The sequence below is a fragment of the Zalophus californianus genome, chromosome 10 (assembly GCF_009762305.2).
Source record: "Zalophus californianus isolate mZalCal1 chromosome 10, mZalCal1.pri.v2, whole genome shotgun sequence".
NCBI lineage: Eukaryota > Metazoa > Chordata > Mammalia > Carnivora > Otariidae > Zalophus > Zalophus californianus.
Genome location: NC_045604.1, coordinates 62,736,595 through 62,757,819, shown reverse-complemented (window position 1 = coordinate 62,757,819; position 21,225 = coordinate 62,736,595). Strand labels below are relative to the sequence as shown.

The following is a 21,225-nucleotide window of genomic DNA, read 5'->3' as shown; positions in this document are numbered from 1 at the left end:
AACGTATGACTCTAGAAAATAATTCGCTCTTTAAGGACAACAAGTCAAAATGGGCATCAGATCGTCACCTTTCTTACAGTTGTAAGTCGGACTGAGAAAGCATTCAGTGATGCTCTGATCTCTTTGTGATGCCATGCCCTCACTGAAGCCAAGGTTCCAACTAAAAGTATTAACAGAAAAGCTCTGTGTAGATAGTATGCTGACAGATCACAACAGGATCAAAATTGAACAAATCTGTTTCTTACAGGAGACTTAACACTTAATACATTTAATCTCTTTTCAGTATGTCCTCTTGCTGAGAGGTGTTTGCCACATTAGCACATACTCAGTGGAATAAAGGATAAAAGACCAAACGAACAAGTAGTGACTCTGCCATAGGAGGGCATCAAAAGAGGTAAAGTAAAACTCCTCCCAGTTCTAATATCTTAGGATCTAGATTTAAAAAGTCACCAGGCTGTTTAGAATTGGAGACTAAAGAGTTTAGGTGTTCTGGTTCAAAAACTTTTCAGACTATCAGCTCATCAAGTTCAGATGACAGACAATCATCAAGATAAACACCCCCAAATACTGATGTCTTGTTAACCTCATCATTCAACAGTGAACCCATGAAATGATGATACTAAACATCTGTATGGCCACACTCCAATTTTCTGGAAGAGAAATGTACCCATGCTTTAAGGCGACCCTCAGATCAGCTGGGAAGCTCCAGAGAGATGCTTAAATTGCACACACACTTATAGGTGCAGGAACCATCTTGATAATTTAGGATTATCCACTCAGTCCCTACATTTTTTGTTTTGCTTTGTTTCAACTCAGTCAGCCCATAACCAAATAGCAAGCACTTGAAACAGACACAACTCTGGGCATGTTAACCCTGTCTTCAACACGAGGCCTTGCTTCCAGTCCCATTCCTAGGTCACCTTCTTGATTTAGCTCCTTTTTTAGCTCCAGGCCCAACCCTACTCCGCCTTATCTGGCCTTCAGGAGCAGTCAATCCTGGCCACGCTGGAGAACTACCCGGGCCGCTGCAGGCCTGCTCCAGAGCTCCCAGTCCACAAACCCAGCCCAGAGCCTGGCCCGAGTGCGCCTCTCCCAGTGGGAAGCTGTACAAATGCACATGACCTACCAGTGTGTGAGGTGGCGGTTCGCCAAATCACCATCTGCAATGGCCAAAGGTCTGTGAGTGCTTCAAGAGCACCACCTAAGTGTCATCAAGGAGTTTTTCGAAGCAGAGCAAGCAACACGGCATCAACATTGCCACATTCCACGATCAAAAGACCCCTGAAAGAGCAGCCAAGGCACAAGTCGAGGCAAGGAGTGGGTGCGAGTTCTGGGATGAACCAGCTAATGAGCGTGGAGTATTTAAGGAATTTAGTGCAACAATCAGAGCAACAAGGGCTGAGAAAGTCCCTGAATAATCTGGGTCAGATGTTTAAAATAAGGAAAAGGGAGAGTTGGTCTGATATATGAGCATGAGCTTCATCTTGAAAGATAAGGTGTCTAAGAAATGCCTGAAATTTCTCAGTTATTCCACAGTGAGTACCAGTTTCAAGCATCATTAAGCATCATTAGTATTATCCCTGTCTTTTAAAAGCAAGTCTAGAAGGCTGACTACAACATTTCCTTGTTCCTCATTTCTGGGAAGTTCCTGCCATAGTCTTTCAAAGCCAACTATACACCACATTGCCAAGACCCACTCAAAATTCACAAGCTGGGCTAATGTCCCAGGATAGTACAGTAGTAATCACTTCTCCTTTCTAAACGGTACTCTGAAACTTCTCCAAGACACTAGGAGCTATAGAAAAGGATCAAATTACAAAGCAGTTCCATTCTGATTATCATTTGAAGGTGTTTTGATCACTACTCAAGAAAGAGAGTTTACTGTCATTGCTCTTACTTACCTCAAGGCATAATGAGGCCTGAGTGAAAGGCAGAAGTTCAGAAACACTAGGAGGACTTCAAAGCAACTTTTAAAATGTATCCAATGTCATCAACAGTTGCTAAGTATACTCTCCAAAAAGTCCTTATGGTCCTAACACAATGCCACAAACATACTGGTTGTCTGATCTCGAGGTCATGCCTGATCCTGTCCCTTTCAAGTGCTCGAGGCACTCCTGTCATATAGCCAATACATTCTGTGCTAAAGGTTCAACAGAGGAACTTACAGCTCGTGTCACAATGCCACATTTCAAGTAGAGGCCAGAAGATTCTTTTGATTCATCATATTTGGGATATAATTTTTTAAAATTCCATCTTAGAGTCCTGCAGGAAATTCTATGATACAGCTTACTGAGGGTCCAGGCTTCTAATTATGCAGAAAACTAGAAATCCAGACCTAAAAAGTGCTGGCCACTCTTCAAAGGCAGCATAACTCTCAATATTCAGCCTTCTGCATTAATAAGTTGAAAGAAGCTGAACACCAGCTGAGGCCAAAGGAATCCTATAGACAAAGGTTTCATTGACAATAAAAGCAGGAGCCTTCCACTGTACTCTGTTAGGAAAGCAGAACATGAGCTCATGATATGCTGACAAAGCAGAAAATCGAACAGAGAAGGCTGACATTTATTTTAAAAGGCTAAGAGCGAAAATGTAGAATAGTCACAAAGGAATACATAACCAAGGAAGAATCTGATTTCTAAATGACTGCCAGCCTTGAAATCAATGTAAACATTGTAGCTTCCTCTTAAAATATTTTTCTCATGACCTACAAGGATAATATGAAAGGCAATAGGGGAAAAAAAACGCTGTCTTTTATTTATTGGTTTGGCTATGCTAGATCACTTAGTTAAACTCTGTTTCTCTTCATCTGTGTGACTTTGAATATGCTTTTTGCCCTTTTTAAATGAATTTTTCATTATATTTTCCCTGTAAATGTAATTACCAACATGGGTAAAGACCCACTTGACACCTACTTTCGATTTTGGTGCCTTCCTCCCCCCTCTCCAGGGGTAATCCCTGTTAAATATTGGGTGCTTATTCTTTCAAACCGTTCTCTGTGCCTGTGTATGAACCTGGAGAAAATACATAGTATGGTTGTGCATGGGCTTTTTTTAAAAAATAAAAATACAAATGGGTTTCATTTCAGATGTGTTTTTTTCATCTTTAGTTTTTCCCCTCAACAACATATTGTGGAGCTTAGTCCCACATTAGTACATAGAGATCTACCTCACTCTTTTTCTTTTACTGTGCATAACATAATTTATCTAAACCTTTGAAGGGTATTTAGGTTGTTCGCACCTAAAAGAAACACTTCTTTTCCTCCAGTTTCTGTACTCACAACACTTCTGACACCTATGTGTGCATTTTCCACACCAAGCAATTTTCTAATTCTCAGTTGATACTAACTCAATTGGGACATTAATTTCCTGGAGTCAGCGCAGACCCCACAGGTTAGTGCTCAGTCCCATAAGACTGTCCCCCCCCCCCCTTACGTGCCAACTGCAAGTCCCAGATGGTCACGTGTACTTCTGAGCAACTGGCCATAAGTCAGGGGTTCTCATGACCCCTTCCACAGCCTTGATAATTTGCTACGACAGCTCACAGAACTCAGGAAAGTGCCTTACTTACTATTTCCCATTTACTATAAAGGATACAAGTCACAAAGGGCTAAATGGAAGAGATGCACAGAGCAAAGTGTGTGGGAAGCAGAGTGGAGCTTCCATGCCCTCTCTGGGTGTGCCACCCTCTCAGCACCTTGATATGTTCACCAAGCCAGAAGCCCTTCAAAATTCCATAGTTAGGGTTTTTAGGGAGGTTCTTTAGGCATGATTGATAAAATCATTAGCCATTGGTGATTGAACTCAATCTCTAGTCCCTGCCTACTCCCCAGAGATTGGGGAATAGGGCTGAAAGTTCCAATCCTCTAATCACATGGATGTTCCTCTGGTGACTAGCCTCCCCCATCCTTAGTGGGTTTCCAAAAGTCATCTCATTAACATAAACTCAGGTGTGGCTGAAAGGAGCTTGTAAGAATAACAAAAGGATGTTGCTTTCACCTTGATGTTCTAGATCTATTTCAGGAGCAGGGGACAGAAACCAAATTTAACAAAGGATGTTCCTATTGTTCTTATCATTTAAGACATTACAGGGGTTTTAGGAGCTCTGTGCCAGGAACTAGAGATAAAAGACCAAAATATGTATTCTTATCCTATCACAGTGTCACAACACCAATTACAAGTAATGCTGCGAAAGCATTCCCTAGAACGGCCCCCATTGTGCACAAAACGTTTAGGGGGACAGTCTTATGGGACTGAGCACTAACCTGTGGGGTCTGTGCTGACTCCAGGAAAATTAATGTCCCAACTGAGTTAGTATCAACTGAAAATTAGAAAATTGCTTGGTGTGGAAAATGCACACATAAGGTGTCAGAAGTGTTGTGAGTACAGAAACTGGAGGAAAAGAAGTGTTTCTTTTAGGTGTGAACAACCTAAATACCCTTCAAAGGTTTAGATTAAATTATGTTATGCCACATTGTTCTCTGGGGTAGATTTTGAAACATGTAATACACAGTTCAACTATTAATGGATAATGCTAAATTACCCTACAAAGTAATATGGACTTACAGTTCCCACCAGCAGTGTGTGAAAATATTCACTCACTCATGGCCTCTCCAATTCTTTTCACTATCAATCTCCTTAATTTTCACCAACTTGAAGGGTCGGTTTTTTGAAAAATCTGTATTTCCCTGAATAATAACAGAGTGAATACCCTCTCATACATTGACATTTTCCTATTTGATTGCTCACCACTTCTTATTTCTTTATCCACATTGCAAACTGGGCAGTTTGTCCTTTATGTCTGTTTCAAAGGATGTTCTTGAGATAGTGCACAAATTTTTTGTTATGTAACATGCAAATATTTCCCCCAGTCTTTTAATTTCAATTTGTATCATATCATAAAAGGTTTCTTTTTAATGAATTTAAATGTATATATTTTTTTCCTTTATGGCATTCATTTTCCATACCATGTTCAGGACTTGACCTAGCCAAAAGCCATAAAGAAAATTTTCTATATTTTCTTCTAATGCTTTTATAGGCTGAATTATATCTGGGTCTTTAAACCATCTTGAATTTTTTTCTGTGAAGTATAGTTCTATTCTTTTTTTTTTCAAATGTAAACAGGCAAATTTTTAATTCCTCTGAGTCTCAGCTTCCCTAGCTGCAAAATGGGTGTAATATTTACCTCATACATGCTTTACTAAGGTTAAAAAAGATTATGTTTTTATTTTTTTTATTTTTTTTTTATTTATTTATGGAGAGAGAGAGAGAATGGTAGAGAGAAAGCATGAGAGGGAAGAAGGTCAGAGGGAGAAGCAGACTCCCTGCTGAGCAGGGAGCCCGATGCGGGACTCGATCCTGGGACTCCAGGATCATGACCTGAGCCGAAGGCAGTCGCTTAACCGACTGAGCCACCCAGGCGCCCAAAAAAGATTATGTTTTTAAACTGCCTGGCAGAGTCCTTGGTATATAATAAACGTTTGCCACATGGTAGTTGGATCTGGAAATATATTTAATATATAAATAAGTTTTACAGCTATGTGAAATATATAAGAATAATTTAATAATATATTTAATTAATATAGTATTTAACAAAAAGCAGGACCATCAGCTCAGATCATAAAAACTACCAGTCAGTCCATACTGGAGAAGTTCACTTTCTATATAACAACCAATAGGTTAGTTATGTATGGAAACCATGGTTACCAGACATTTTGATTGCTTTTGGAGTAGAAGAGGTACAGAGGAGTTTTAATATTTATAGAGCATTTATTATTTGGCAGGAACTGTTTTAAGCACCATATAGGTATTCTTTCAAAGAACCTTCAAAATAATGCTATTAAGGTATTTTATCTCCGTTTTACAAATGGGGAAATTGAGGCATGAGAGGTTAAATAACTTTCGTGAGGTTACGCGGGCAGTTACTAGTAGAACCAGAATATGAGTCTAGGCAGTTTGTGCTCTAGCCACAAGGCTAAGTGCCCCAGTAAAATCCCAACATGTAGGTATTATTCCCTCAAACAAGAAAAGTCCAGACTCAGAGAGGTAAAGTAATTTGTGCAAAGGTCAAAACACTGGGATAAAATTAGTCTGACTTTAACGACTAAGTCTTTCCATTCTCTACACCAGCTCCAACTGGAGGAACTCTGACTGCCAAAATGCCTTGTCCTATGAACAGCAAACCTTCTCTGAGTGTCTACCGCAGGCCAGGTCCTCTGCCGGAAGCCAGGGACACAGAAATAAACACATCACAGGTACCACCTCCAAGTATACACAATCTACTATAAAAACAGAGAAGAAAGGAGCCTAAGTCAGTTGAGGGCAAGATGGGGTGAGGTTGGCGAGAGAATACTTCTTGGAGGCGGTAGGCTATTTAATGTCTGGGCTATTTAAATAAGTCCAAACAGAGAGGGGTGATCTTCAGCATACAGAAGAGTAGGGGGCACAGAAGAACACACAGTATAAATCACCATTGGATGGTGTATTAAATAACAATTCTCGAATTCCACAGGATAACCTTTTCACAGGAAAAGGCTTCCCTGGAAGAGTGAAGATGGGACAAAAAGGATGTATATAGAGAACTGTAGTATTTCAGCCTAGATGAAAACTTCGACTGCATGAAAGCTCATTTGGAACTTGTCCTTAGTCCATCTTCAAATATTGATAGTGGATCTAAGGGTCCTTCCTCAGATGCACTCCCAATATTCCTCACAGCAGGCACGTGATGAAGACATGATAAAAATTCACTCTACCTAAACTTCAGCTGGGAAATCCAGGACTTGGCAAAATCAAGAGAATTCCTCTCAGGGGCGCCTGGGTGGCTCAATCGGTTAAGCATCTGCCTTCGGCTCAGGCCGTGATCTTGGGGTCCTGGGATCAAGCCCCACATCCGGCTCTTGCTCAGCGGGAGCCTGCTTTTCCCTCTGCCTCTGCCGCTTCTCCCAACACCCCCAACTCATGTCCTCTCTCTCTCAAATAAATAAATATTTAAAAGAGAATTCCTCTCAAACTCATTTTTTTACAAACAGTGCTGGATTTGCAATTATAGACTCATAGACATGAACAGAATTGTAATGATTATCTACTTCGATTCTCTCCTTCAAGATGAGACAGGCTGAGAGAAGTAAAATTACCTGTCCCAGTGACCTGGTCACACACAGCTGGCAGAACCCACCTGTTCCGTCTTCAAGAAAGCTCCAGTGAAATAAAATAAAATCCATTTTATTTGAAGCTCAGCATCAACCCCACATGAGGCAGCATGGGGATGAAAGAACACAATGCTCCTTTAAAGACGCAGTTTTCCATGTTATGGAGCCTCCGTGTGGAGAAGCTACTTACTTAGTCAGTCTTTCAATGGTCTGCACGTGAACATTATTGTGGGTTTGGGAGAGAACAGCTTCGTGCTGAGCACATTTCAAACAAAGGCCACCAACACAGTTAGATATATTAGCAGCGAGAAGAGACTCTTTATGCTTTAGTCGCTCCTTAAGATCTTCACAATTTTTCTGATATTCAGCTAGGTCTTTCCTGAAAAGAAGGGAAAGAAAGTTCTAGCGAATGACCACGTACACTATGGCACCTGTATCATCCCACAGATAACTGCTACTATTACTTACGAGTGCTTAGCTTATGAGGTGCTCTGTATACAATACCTGATTAATTCTTCCTGCAACCCTGAAACGTAAGTGTGATTACCCTAATTGACACTTTGAATAAAATGAGACTTGAATATATTAAATAATTAGCCCAAGTTCTTGTAAGATTTTAACACAGATTAGTCTGCCTCTTGATACCAGCTCTCTTTTCAAAGGATCCATCTCCATTATGTTATATCATCCACTGATCAAAAAATAAAACTCCACATACAAATCCTAAGTCATTTCTCCTAATAAAAAGGTGAGGCAACATAACACAACATCCTTGAATTGAGGGAAATACCCTATTCCAAGTGTTAACCCTTAAAATGTGTAGAGTACCTTAGAAGCTCATGGATTTCATCTGCGAGTCATTTATTGTTGCCCATTCTTTAGGAAGAAAAAAAACTAAAAAATCATCTAATCACAAAGTTCTATAAAGAGCTATTTCAAAAGAAAGTGGGCTCTCTTCTTTTAGAAAGAAGTTATATAGAATTTACCAGTCATAAAGATTCATAAGTAGCAGCTATTAGTGGGAAATATGCAGTCTGCTAAAAGAAAGTGCTGAGGAAGTGTGTGTGTGTGTGTGTGTGTGTGTGTGCGCGCGCGCGCGTGTGTGTATTTACTTTGTTTTACCATATGTGATAGTCCCTGGATGAGGTTCTCCATGCTGACTTTTTAAGGATAAAATGACCAGTGTATGGGTTGTATTCTTGCCCCCACCCCTTCCCAGTAAAGCTTTGGTAAAGTCAACTGGGACAAGTGAGCTTCCTTGCACACTTCCTTTCCTACTGTATATCATATATATATATATATAAAACTTCCTAGCTTTCAAAAGAGAAAATAGCCCTTAAATACCTGGACTCCTGAAAGCAGGCACTTTATCTCCAGCTCAGTCAACTCTGCTGTCAATTTCAATTATACTCAGGGAGCTACAGCTATCCTAACTCGCTATCACAGAAGAGAGGCCAATAATAAGACGCCTGGCTATCACACACTACCTCCAATAATAAGACGCCTGGCTATCACACACTACCTCAGGCAGCCTTGAGGAGGTGAGAAAGATCTGCAGGTAATCTAAGGGTTAAAAAAGCTAAGCTAACAATAGTCTGAAGTAAAAAAAAAAAAAGGAGCTGTTTTTTCCCTATGCCTGAGATAATATCTCCAATGTAATAAGTTTTCTTTTTAAATATCATATAGAAAAAGTCTGACTTTCAAAGGCTTTGTAAAAAGAACTTTGGAAGCACATTCCAAAATCAAAGGGTCTCCATTACTATTTCTGTCAGTTTCAAATTCAAAACAGTTAGGTAGATTACTCTAAATGGCAAAAAAATAAAAAAGAAATAGATACCAGAAAGCCAGAGCTTCTGAGAATGGTGGTTTTCTCTCTTTCTTAAAGAAAATGCCTCTTTAAATAATCTTAAGGTATACTAAAGGGAAAGAAAGATGTAGAAGGTGCAGGGAACAAAGTCTAGTTCATTGCAAAGCGGTATTTCAATGTAATTAAAGATGGCACATTTGACTTATGAATAAGACAAAATAATCACATTGCCATTAGTTTAAAAAATGAATCAGGGCGTCTGGGTGGTTCAGCCAGTTAAGCAACTGACTCTTGACTTTGGCTCAGGTCTCTGGGTGGTTCAGCCAGTTAAGCAACTGACTCTTGACTTTGCTCAGGTCATGATCCCAGGGTTGTGGGACTGAGTCCCACGTCCAGCTCCATGCTCAGCGTGGAGTCTACTTAACATCCTCTCTCTCCCTCTGCCCCTCCCCTACTTGTGCTCACTCATGCTCGCTCTCTCTAAAAAACAAAAACAAAAACTGAAGAATCAAAACACAACAGAAATCAAAATAAAGACTTAGATAAAAAAAGCAAGAAAGCAAAAATTAGGCCACTTTTTAAACGTTAGGTTTCTTCATGAAAAAATAAAAGTCTCTACAGAAATCCTAAAACTAATCAGGCTAAGGTATAAAGTGAGTAAGAACATAATAAAAAATGAATGATGATGTGCATGAAGGCCACGAGCTCTGGTTCTGGATATTATTACTCCGCTTATGTCTCTAAACAATATGTGGCCTGAAGATTTTAAAGTTTATTGCAAATTAGACTTAATAAAATTATAAAAAGTATTTCAAAGTTTGTTTGATTGAAAAATATTTCACTGCCATTATTTAAAATAAGCTTCAACACCCCAAAAAATTCAATTCCTGGTATCTTTTTCTGCCCATAGTATATAATAAATCACTAAAGGTTAATCTGTAATATATAGATTTTATTGGCACTTCTAAAAAAACATGTCAAAAAGTACACAAAAACTTATTCTGTGTACAGAAGTCCCCCCCAATCCACAGTTTCACTTTCCATGATTTGAGTTATGCAGGGTCAACCAAGGTCCAGCAGTAGATGATCCTCCTTCTGACAGATCATCAGAAGGTCAGTGGTAGCCTAACAATACGTCACAATGTGAGTATCATTCCCCCCACTTCATCTCACCCCCTGGGGATTTTAGATCTCCCATCATCTCAAACAGGAGGATCAGCCAGGACAATAAGATATTTTGAGAGACCACATTCCCATAACTCTTATTACAGTATTTTGTTATGACTATTCTATTATTAGTTACCACTGTTAATCTCTTACTAAATTAAACTTTACCATAGGTATGTACGTACATGAAAAAACTATATATAAGGTTCAATACTATCCACAGTTTCAGGCATCCACTGAGGGTCCTGGAACGTATCCCCCATGGAGAAGAGGAGACAGTATACTCATATTCATCGTATATAGAAAAATACTCAAACTATTATTGTTACAATTTTAGATAAAAATACCTATAGAGAAAAAAAATGCTTGTTAATTTGAAAACTAGAAATTTTCAGTATTTTATTTCAAAAGCATAATTTCTCTCAGAGCAGCTAGTGATTCTTACTTCTATGAGAAAACATGAATATTTCATAACTGATGAAGGGATAAAATTTATAATTTAGCCATAGTTCTTTGAAATGGGACTTCACAATTTTATGCCCCTGTTCCTTTAATAACCTGAGGATATTTCTCATATTGAACATAAAATGTCATCAAGTAATTCTTAAGTTGAGTAAAACTGGCATGTCAGCAAACATTCAAATACATTTTAAGATCATTATGCTTTTGCTATAATTTTTAAACGGACAATGATACTTTACCTCAAAAACTTCAATTGAGATTCCAGGATCTCACCCTTTTCTTCATAAGTAAGTTTTAGCCTCTCCTTTAGAAAAGAAAACAAAAGGTGTACATTTTCTCCATGCCCTGTGCTTTATCAGTAAGTTTTAATTATTAATAGTAAACTCAATTTTTGTCCTTTTACCCAAGAAGAAATATAATGTGTCCTCTCAAGAAACACTTTCCCTAGTTCACCCAAACTTTTGTACTTTTATTGAGTGTATACCCACCCACTTTTTGTGGACTGAGTCATAAAATGGTTATTACTGCCCCCCTGCCAATTTTTTTCAAAAATGCATACATTAGATCTTACTTTTAAAAGTATGACTCTGAGAAGAACCAATTTTCACCTATAAGGTTCATGAGGGCAAGGATCAAATCTTACTGGAATCCCCCACTGTGATTGCTGTGTATTGACATACAATAAAGGAGTGCTGGATCAATGATAAAAGGAAAGTTATAAATCACAATAAATGACAGACCAAACGGATGTACTAGCTACAATGCTGGCATCCCACTATTCTTTCATTCAACAAATATTTATTGGGTATCTAAGATGAAGATACCTTTAACCTCCAGGAGCTTATATTCTCAGAAGGAATAGAAAAACAGAGACAATTTCAATTATATATTTCACTCCAGGGAGGTATATAGAAGGTAAACTGAAATCAGAGAGGCAGGAACTTGTAATTCAGCTTAAGAGAAATAAAGAAGGCTTCCTGGAGGAAGCACTAATACTTAAAGGATTAACTTCCAACACAGCAAAAGGCACAGAGGCTGGAGAAAACATGTTGCATGTTTGACCAGTGAGTGGCTCTGTATCCACTTACAAATACAATGCTAGATGGAAGAATGGATAGAGATGGGTGAACAGGTGAGAATGGGCCATGAGAAGAAAAAATATACAAGACCTTTACCCAGACAACTCATGTAATCTCCATGTAGTAGAGGCATTGGGTGGACATTGAAAACTCGATCAGATTTGAATCTTAAGTCACTATGAAGTGTGGAAAAGAGGAGACCAATGAAGTACATTGCATCTACATAGGGAAGAGATATGCCCCTACCCACCCCTGCTTGTGCTCTCTCTCTCTCTCAAATAAACAAATAAAATCTTTAAAAAATAAAGGATTAGATGATATAATATCATAAAGCTATCTTCGGGATGCCTGGGTGGCTCATCGGTTAAGCGTCTGCCTGCCTTTGGCTCAGGTCATGATCCCAGGGTCCAGGGAAAGAGTCCCACATCGGGCTCCTTGCTCAGCATGGAGCCTGTTTCTCCCTCTCCCTGCCGCTCCCCCTGCTTGTGCTCTCTCTCTCTGATAAATAAATAAATAAAATCTTTAAAAATAAATAAATAACGATATCTTCTCCCCCAAGTGACTTCTAGCAATCAATCTCCATCAAAAGACAATCTCAATCAAAGCCTCATAATAGCTTTCTGGAACTTGACAAATTAATTATTCTTTTAAAAGATTTTATTTATTTATTTGAGAGAGAGAGAGTGAAGAGGGTCAGAGAGAGAAGCAGACTCCCTGCCAAGCAGGGAGCCCAATGTGGGACTTGATCCCAGGACTCTGGGATCATGACCTGAGCTGAAGGCAGTCACTTAACCACTGAGCCACCCAGGTGGCCCAACAAATTAATTCTAAAATGTATTTGGAAATACAAAAGGCCAGACATAAGACACTTTTTTTTTAAGATTTATTTATTTATTTTAGATAGAGAGCGAGCATGAGTGGGAGAGGCAGAAGGAGAGGGAGAGAAAATCTCAAGGAGACTCCAGGCTGAGTGTGGAGCCCAACATGGGGCTCAATCTCACAACCCTGAGATCACAACCTGAGCCGAAACCAAAAGTCAGATGTTCAACCAACTGCACCACCCAGGTGCCTCCAGAAATGACACTCTTGAAGATAAAGTACAATGTTGGAAGATGTGGTATGTAGTCTACCAGGTATAGAGCTGTAACAATCAAGAGAGGATGATAGTAGCACAAAGACCAAAGAAATAAAACACAGAGCCCAGACATATATGTACACCTGATTTATGACAAAGATACGAGACAAAGGACTGTCTTTTTGACAAATGGTACTGGGATATAGATAAATAACCATACAGGAAAAGAACAAATTATGACCCCCTACACAACACATCATATACAAAATAAAGACTGGTAGATTGTAGATTTAAATGTTAAGAGCAAGACTATAAAGTTTCTGGAAGATAATATAAAAGAATATTTTTATGACCCAGGGCAGGGAAACATTTTTGATAAAGGATACAGAAAGCACTAAACAATAAAGGGGGAAAACTGAGATTACATTAAAATTAAGAAATTTTAGTCATGAAGAAAGAAGAAAGAAAAAGAGACAGAAAGAAAACTATCAGGACAATTATAAGGCAAGCTACAGAATGGGAAAATATATTTACAATAGATATATTCTAAGGGTTTATACCCAGAATACATAAAGAATTTTTAAAAAAATGTCAAATAACTCAAAATAATGAGTAGGATGTTTGAACACGTACCTCACAAAGGAGGACACCGATAAATACGTGAAAAGATATTCAATCTCACAATTGAATCATCAGAGAAATTCAAATGAAAATCACAATGAGATAGGACTACAAGCCCACCAGAAAAACTGACAATATAATGTGTTGGCAGGAATATGGAGCAATCGTATCACTCCTACGCTGCTATAGGAGTGTAAACTGATAAAATCCACCCCAAATGCTCACCCTAACCATTCAATGTGAACATACACATACCTCAAGATCAACAATTCCACTCCAAGGTACACAGCCAACATAAATGTGTGTCATGCACACCAAAGACATATTAAAGAATGTCCATAGCAGCAATATTCACAATAGCGCCAAACAGGAAACAATACAAAAATCCATCAATGGTAGAATAGATAAGTGAATTGTAGTATATTTATACAGTAGATCCACCAGTGAAAATGAACAAAGTTCTGCCACATGCAACAATGTGTATGATTCTAACAAAGGTAAGGTTGAACAAAATAAGCCAGACACACAAAAAATACATAGTGTGTGGTAGCATTTATACAATGTTTAAAAAAATAGGCAGGTATCAACTAGTGGCTAGAGATCCTGCTTAGGAAATTTTCATGAAAGTCAAGTGATTAGCTCTAAGGGAATGAGGGGCAGTGATTGGGAGGGGTCACAAAGAGGGCTTCTGGGACAGGGCAGTGCTACACGTCTTACAGGTGACAATTACATTTGAAGATAAATAATTCGAAGATAAATCATTAAGCTGCACATTTTTGTTTTGCATACTCTTCTGAATGTATGTTAAATTGGGTCATTAGACAAGTAAAGGAGGAGAGCATGAGCAACTAACCAACGTATTATAGAATGCTGCCACAAGGTTCAGGAGGATGAGGACTGATATGTGGAGGTCATTAATGACCCTGAAAAGAACAAGTGTAGGTCAATATAAGGTCTAAGCTCAACTGAAGTATGTTAAAGAGAGAAGGGGAGGTGAGAAATGCAATTGTGAATGTGGACAACTGTTTGGGAAGGTTTTGGTATAAAGGGGAGCAATACGGTTGGGTGATAGTTTAAAGGGAATGTACAGTCAAAAGAATATATTTTGTACTTGTTTGCTTTAAGATGGGAACTATAGATCATAATCTCAGGATCGTGAGACTGAACCCCGTGTTGGGCTCTGCGCTGAGCATGGAGCCTGCTTAAGATTCTCTCTCCCTCTTTCTCTGCCCCTCCCCATTCCCCACTCGAGCACTCTATTTTTCTCTCTCTTAAAAAAAAAAAAAAAGATGGGAGATAGTAAAGCTCATATTCTGGTGAGAATAACCCAGTCAAGAGGGAGGAAAGACATAAGAGCAAGAGGAGGTAAGTCCAAGAGTGAAACCCTTGGAAACAGTGGGGAAGATCTGGGACACAGGGCACACAGATGCAGGGACTGACCTTTGACACAAACTGCATACAAATGAATCTCTAACAGTTATAAACACAACATTGAGAGGAGACATAAGAGAGAAATTAATTCTAATGTGGGTAAAGGAGAAGTGGAAACATGTAATTGGGGAAGGTGGAATGGGAGGGGGTGTCTGAATGAAGCCTTGCAGGCTGGAAACATTTTGGTAGGTAGAAGATAAGGAAACATTTTAGGTCAGGAGGTCTGCATAAACCACAGCCAGGAATGCAAAAAGAAACAGAGGTGGGTAATAAGTTTATGAAATAACTAAGGAGTGAGTGGTCTGTGTGCCTGCAGTAATACTTGAAAGACTGACAGAAAACAGAAAAAAACTATAACACCTAGAGATGATAATGAAACTGAATTATAATGCATCCTATTTTCCCATGGCACCCTCCATCTACAGTGTCATTTTTACATTTCCATCAATGTTGATCAATTCTGCCATGTCAAATTTAATGCAACGAAAACTTCAAACCAGAGGAAGAAGAAAGGCCTGTTACAGAGATCAAAGGATTGGAAAGTATCATTTGAGCGGAAAATACATTAATTTTCAACTTTGGGAAGTAAGACATTCAAGACCAGCTGTGTATATGAGGGAATTCAGAAAGCCACAAGCATGCCCAGGGAAGACACATGCTCAGTTCCAAGAGGACCTTAAGCTTTCACCTCAAGCTGATCTCTAGGCTCAGAGCAAGCCCAACTACATGGTGAAGGAATGCCCCAGCACAGAGGCAATCAGCAAAGACTGGCAGAGATGGCTATTCTTTTTTGTGAAGGTGTTTTTTTGGTGGTTGTTTACTTATTTTAGCTCCTGGCATTCAAGGAAATTCTGTCAAAATTAGCTGAACATGAGCTAATGAAACAGAGACTTCAGTGATCACACACAATAAGGAATAATCTACAAAAATAATTGGGAAAAGTCTCAAAATGAAAGGACAACATAGCCTTCAACAATACAAGAGATAAAACCCATGGGGAACTGGGCTATTGGATTTCCAGAGTTACCACAGTATAATAGTTCATTTCAATGCCTACTTTTCAACCAAAAAAAAGAAAAAAGAAAAAAGAAAATCACAAAACCTACAAAGAACCAGGAAAATATGGCCATTTAGAGGTACAGAATAAATCCAGAAACCACCCTTAAAAAATCTATAGACACATGGGGCGCCTAGCTCAGTTGTTAAGTGTCTGCCTTCAGCTCAGGTCATGGTCCCAGGGTCCTGGGATCGAGCCCTGCATCAGGCTCCCTGCTCAGCGGGAAGCCTACTTCTCCCTCTCCCACTCCCCCTGCTTGTGTTCCCTCTCTCGCTGTCTCTCTGTCAAATAAGTAAATAAAAATCTTTTTGTAAAAAATCTATAGACCCAGGCCTACTAGACAAACAGTTTAAAACAATAGTCTTAAATATGCTCAAAGAGCTAAGAGAAAACATGGCCAAAGAACTAAAAGAAATAAGGAAAACAACTGTACACCTGAAACTAATATAATCTATGCTAACTAGAATTAAAATAAAAACTTAAATAAAGAAAATAAATTATAAAAGGAACTAAACACAAATCTGGAGCTGAAAAGTACAACTGAGATGAAAAATTCCTAAAGGCACAGAAGAGCAGATGTGAGCAGCAGAACAAAGGATCAGCAGACTTGAAGATAGGACAGTTAAAATAACTGAGTCTGAGGAGCAGAAAAAGAAAAGAATGAATTACCATATGATCCAACCATTCCCTTTCTGGTTATATGCCCAAGGGAAGTGAAAGTAGGGATGAAAACAGATACTTGTGCATTGATGTTCATGGTAGCTTTATTCACAAGAGCCAAAGGGTGGTAACAAACTAAAAGTTCATGAGCAAATGAATGGATAAACAGAGTGTGATATATATGTAAATGGAATATTACTCACCCTTAAAAAGGCATGATATTTTGACATGTACTACACCACAGATGTACCTTGAAAACATTATGCTAGATGAAACATGCCAGACACAAAAGGAAAAATATTATTTGTTTCCACGTGTGTCAGGTACCTAGACTAGGCAAATTTATAGAGACGGAAAGTAGAAGAGGTTGTCAGGGGTTGGGAGAGAGGGGAATGGAAGTTATTATTTCATGGCTATGGAGTTGCTGTTTGGGATGATAAAAATTCTGGAAATGGATAGTGTTGTGCACTGTGATTGTATTTAATGCAATTGAGCTGTACACTTACAATGGTTAAATGGTAAATTTTAAAATGGCAAAAACGCTAAATTTAATAGTACGTATATCTACCACAATAGAAAAAGTACAAAAAAAGTAGATGCATAAGAGAAAAGCAGCCAAACTCTCACCAGTTCTAGCTTCCATTTCTCAGCCTCACCAGCCGATGGACCTTTGACAGTATCTGCATTGTCCTGGGAGAATTGCCTCTTGGCAGCTTCATCCACCCCAGAGTCTTCACCTGTTGTAATCCAAGAATTCTGCAGGTTTCCCTAAAATAAAATGTACGAGTAATTATAACTGGCATTTAACTTTAAATCAACATACATGCTTTACAAATGGAACACTGATTCTCATCTGTGATGAAAGGAAGACAAGAGCAGATGCTTCTAAACTACACATCAAGAATGATTTTACATTTTCATGCTAATGGGTCCTATTCCCCAAGTGTTACAAAGTCAGATTCCTACAGGCACAGGTAATAATGTAAATGAGCAAAGAGGGCTGGCTGACAGTGTTTCAACAAATGAACTTCTCTCTTACTTCTCTGGAGACATATATTCTTAAACCACACAACACTCTCTTAGTTTCATTTTCTACCTTTCATAAAGGCATGACTAATAATAATGTTAATACATATGGTGTTTACTATGTGCCAGACACTGTTTATGTGCTTCACATATATTAACTTATTTAATCACTATAAGAATACTATGAGATAAGTTTCATTGTTATCTCCATTTTATAGAAGAGGAAATTGGGGTGCCTGGGTGGCTCAGTCAGTTAAGTGTCTGACTCTTGATTTTGATTCAGGTTATGATCTCAGGGTCATGAGATCAAGCCCCTGGGCTCTGCACTCAGCGGGGAGTTTGAGATTCTCTCTCCTTGTCCCTCTGTCCCCCCACACCATCCTTGTTCACTCTCTCTCTCTCAAATAAATAAATAAATCTTAAAAAAAGAAGAGGAAACTGAGTCACACTGAGTAACTTGTAAGAGTCACAGAGGTAGGAAGTAGCTAATAAGCAGCAGAGCTAGGATCTGAACGCTGGCAATCTAGTTCCCCAGGCCATGCCCCAAACCACTATGCTCTCCTGTCTTTCCAGAAAAATATTTATCTTCAATAAGAAAAACAGTGCATGGAGATAAACAGAACTGACATATAGCCTGCACGTCAAGGACTCACAAAGGAGTGGTAGGGACCATGACAAATGATCTGAAAGTTGCAGCCATTACTCAGTTCCAGGCACTTGCTGCCATGTGTGAATGCAAACTCATGTTACAAAAAAAATCTTCTCATTTTTTTAGAAGATAAGCCAGATATCTGGCTTTTCATCTGAAACACTGTTAAATACTGGTTCATTGTTCATCAAACAAAACATGCCTATAGACCACATCTGGTGTATACCCATTGTGTTTGCACCTCCGGTACCCTCTCAACATTCAGCGAAATATGCAGCCCGAAGATCTGGGTAATTGGTGTGTACAAGGGCTGAAATATTAATTTAATTCAACAAATAGTTACTGAACTCTTGCTAAGGGCTAAAGGATATGGTAGTACTCACAAGAGAGGACAGGTCCCAAACACAGAACTACACCGCAGCGCCATATCATGCTAGAATGAACTAAACTGCTCATTCATCCCAAGTAGTATTCTGAGGGCCTATTCCATATTCCTCTGGAAGTTCAGTTTAATGCCAACATTTGTGTATGATAGCTCCTATGTTCAGGCACTGTGCTAAGAGCTTGGGGGGTAAAAACGAACAAGACCAATCTTATCCTCAAGACAAACTCCTAAGCAGATAATTTCAATTTAATAAGGTAAGTGTTAGGCCAGAGGTGTGCATGGGGAACTATAGGAAAACAAAGGAGGGGCACTAAGAACAACTAGAGATTCAAGGAAGATTTTCTGGGGAAGTGTTGACATTGGTGTGATATCTTGGATGAGAAAGAGCAAGCTAGATGAGAAGAGCATGCCAAGAAGAAAACATTATGGGGAAAGTCACAGAGGTGTGAAAAAGTCTGGTGCCTACAGGGGACTCATGCAATTCAGAATTACTAGAGATTGAAGCACAAAACAACAGACATCAAAATGTCAAGCTAGAGAGTCAAATAAGGATCTCGAAAATATGGTATAACAAGCTTGAACTTGATTTTCTACTAAAGACAAATGTCTCAAGATCTTAGTGCAGTCAAAGTTGCCTTAGAGAATTGTGAAGAATGGCAGCACTTATTTCCTATAGAGAAATTGGAAAAAGTACATACACCATACATCGCTGACTTATGAAATAAAATATTGTCATTCTTTGGAAAGAAGTGCTAGTCTAATTGACACTTTGTGTTTCACAGATAACATTTAAGAACTTCAATGGTATTTGACCAAAATTTAAAAAATCTAACTACATTTACATCCCTGGAGATCACTGAAAACCTTTGATTTCTTAATTGAGGGGAGGGGTGGTAGTGAGAGGATGAAAGTAGACATGAAAGATATGACTCAGAAACATTCTGCTTTTAGAAAAATCTCTGAGATCTTTGAATGAGAACATAGGCCAAAAATTTTTTTTCTTTTTTTTTAAGATGTATTTATTTATCTGAGGGCAGGGAGGGGCAGAGTGAGTCCCATGCAGACTCCATGCAGAACACAGAGCCCGACTCAGAGCTGGATCTCACAACCCCGAGATTATGACCTGAGCCAAAACCGAGTTTCGCTCAGCTGACTGCACCACCCAGTTGCCCCCAAAATTTCTAATAAATAGCATATTTTAATATTATTATAATTTTTTGAACTCCGGAGAAAAGCTCTCCATGAAGAGAAATTTCACTTAAAAAATGTTGAAAAATGAAGATGGAAATGGTTGTAGTTTTGAAAAAATAACCTGCTTGTTTCTTCAACCACTGGGTCATAAAGTAGTTAAAGCACTAAACATCCTGTAGGCTACCATCCAAGTCCAAGGCTAAAACTCAGGAACAATAAAGAGGATGTTCCTCTCTTGTGGGGAGAATCGTCTACCCCATGGCAAACAAAGGTAGTTTGGTTAAATACTGACAAGCTATTCCTAACTTGTGCAGAAAGTCTAACTCAAGGCTAGGCGGATGGATATGGGGAGTCAGACAGTCCCATGTTTGAGTCCTAGCTTTGCCATTTCCTAGCTTTGTGACAGTAGTAGTGTTGCTTTGTTTACTTAACTGCCCTGTACCTTAATTTACTCATCTGAAAACAGGCATAACACTCGCCTTCCTTTGCTACTATAAACCTAAAATAATTGAATGTAAATAAAGTGCTTGATATAGTGCCTGCCACACCGTAACATGTAGTCATCAATAAGTATTAGTCATTACTGTATAATTATTTTAATTATTTTTCAAAAGAAGGCATTAAGAAATACTGAAAAATCTATACTCAAATCCGCCAATAGTTTTGGCAAGATCTACCATCAGCATGGTAACAGACTCAGTAAAAAGAGTTCAGAAAAAAAAAAAAAGAATATCTCTTGATGTGTTTATATTTAAGATACTCTAAAAAGTTTCATTTACATTAAAACTGAACACAGCACTGAGCATACACTGCTGAAATGCCTCAATTCACCTACACAAGCAAAAAGCAGTAGGGTTAGTAATTTTTTTTAAATTTTATTTTATTATGTTATGTTAGTCACCATACAATACATCATTAGTTTTTGATGTGGTGTTCCACGATTCATTATTTTCGTATAACACCCAGTGCTCCATGCAGTACGTGCCCTCCTTAATACCCATCACTGGGCTAACCCATCCCCCCACCCCCATCCCCTCTAAAACCCTCAGTTTGTTTCTCAGAGTCCATAGTCTCTCATGGTTCATTTCTCCCTCCAATTTTCCCCACTTCATTTTTCCCTTCCTTCTCCTAATGTCCTCCATGTTATTCCTTATGTTCCACAAATAAGTGAAACCATATGATAATTGACTTCCTCTGCTTGACTTGTTTCACTTAGCATATTCTCCTCCAGTCCCATCCATGTTGATGTAAAAGTTGGGTATTCATTCTTTCTGATGGCTGAGTAATATTCCATTGTATATATGGACCACATCTTTATCCATTCATCTGTTGAAGGGCATCTCGGCTCTTTCCATAGTTTGGCTATTGCGGACATTGCTGCTTTGAACATTGGGGTGCGTATGGCCCTTCTTTTCACTACATCTGTGTCTTTGGGGTAAATACCCAGGAGTGCAATTGCTGGGTCATAGGG

At 38.8% G+C, this 21,225-nt stretch overlaps 1 protein-coding gene across 8 annotated transcripts in view; it reads right to left on the bottom strand.

Annotated features, from left to right (window-relative positions):
- SDCCAG8 (SHH signaling and ciliogenesis regulator SDCCAG8) overlaps positions 1-21,225 on the bottom strand; it is a 232,566-nt gene that overhangs the window by 174,232 nt on the left and 37,109 nt on the right. For all 8 annotated transcript variants that reach the window (XM_027610407.1, XM_027610401.2, XM_027610402.2 and 5 more), the window contains exons 6-8: positions 17,131-17,271; positions 10,820-10,884; positions 7,335-7,523 (exon numbers count right to left, since the gene is read on the bottom strand). In XM_027610407.1, the coding sequence (XP_027466208.1) occupies positions 7,335-7,523; positions 10,820-10,884; positions 17,131-17,271 (395 nt within the window). The remainder of the gene's footprint in view (positions 1-7,334; positions 7,524-10,819; positions 10,885-17,130; positions 17,272-21,225) is intronic.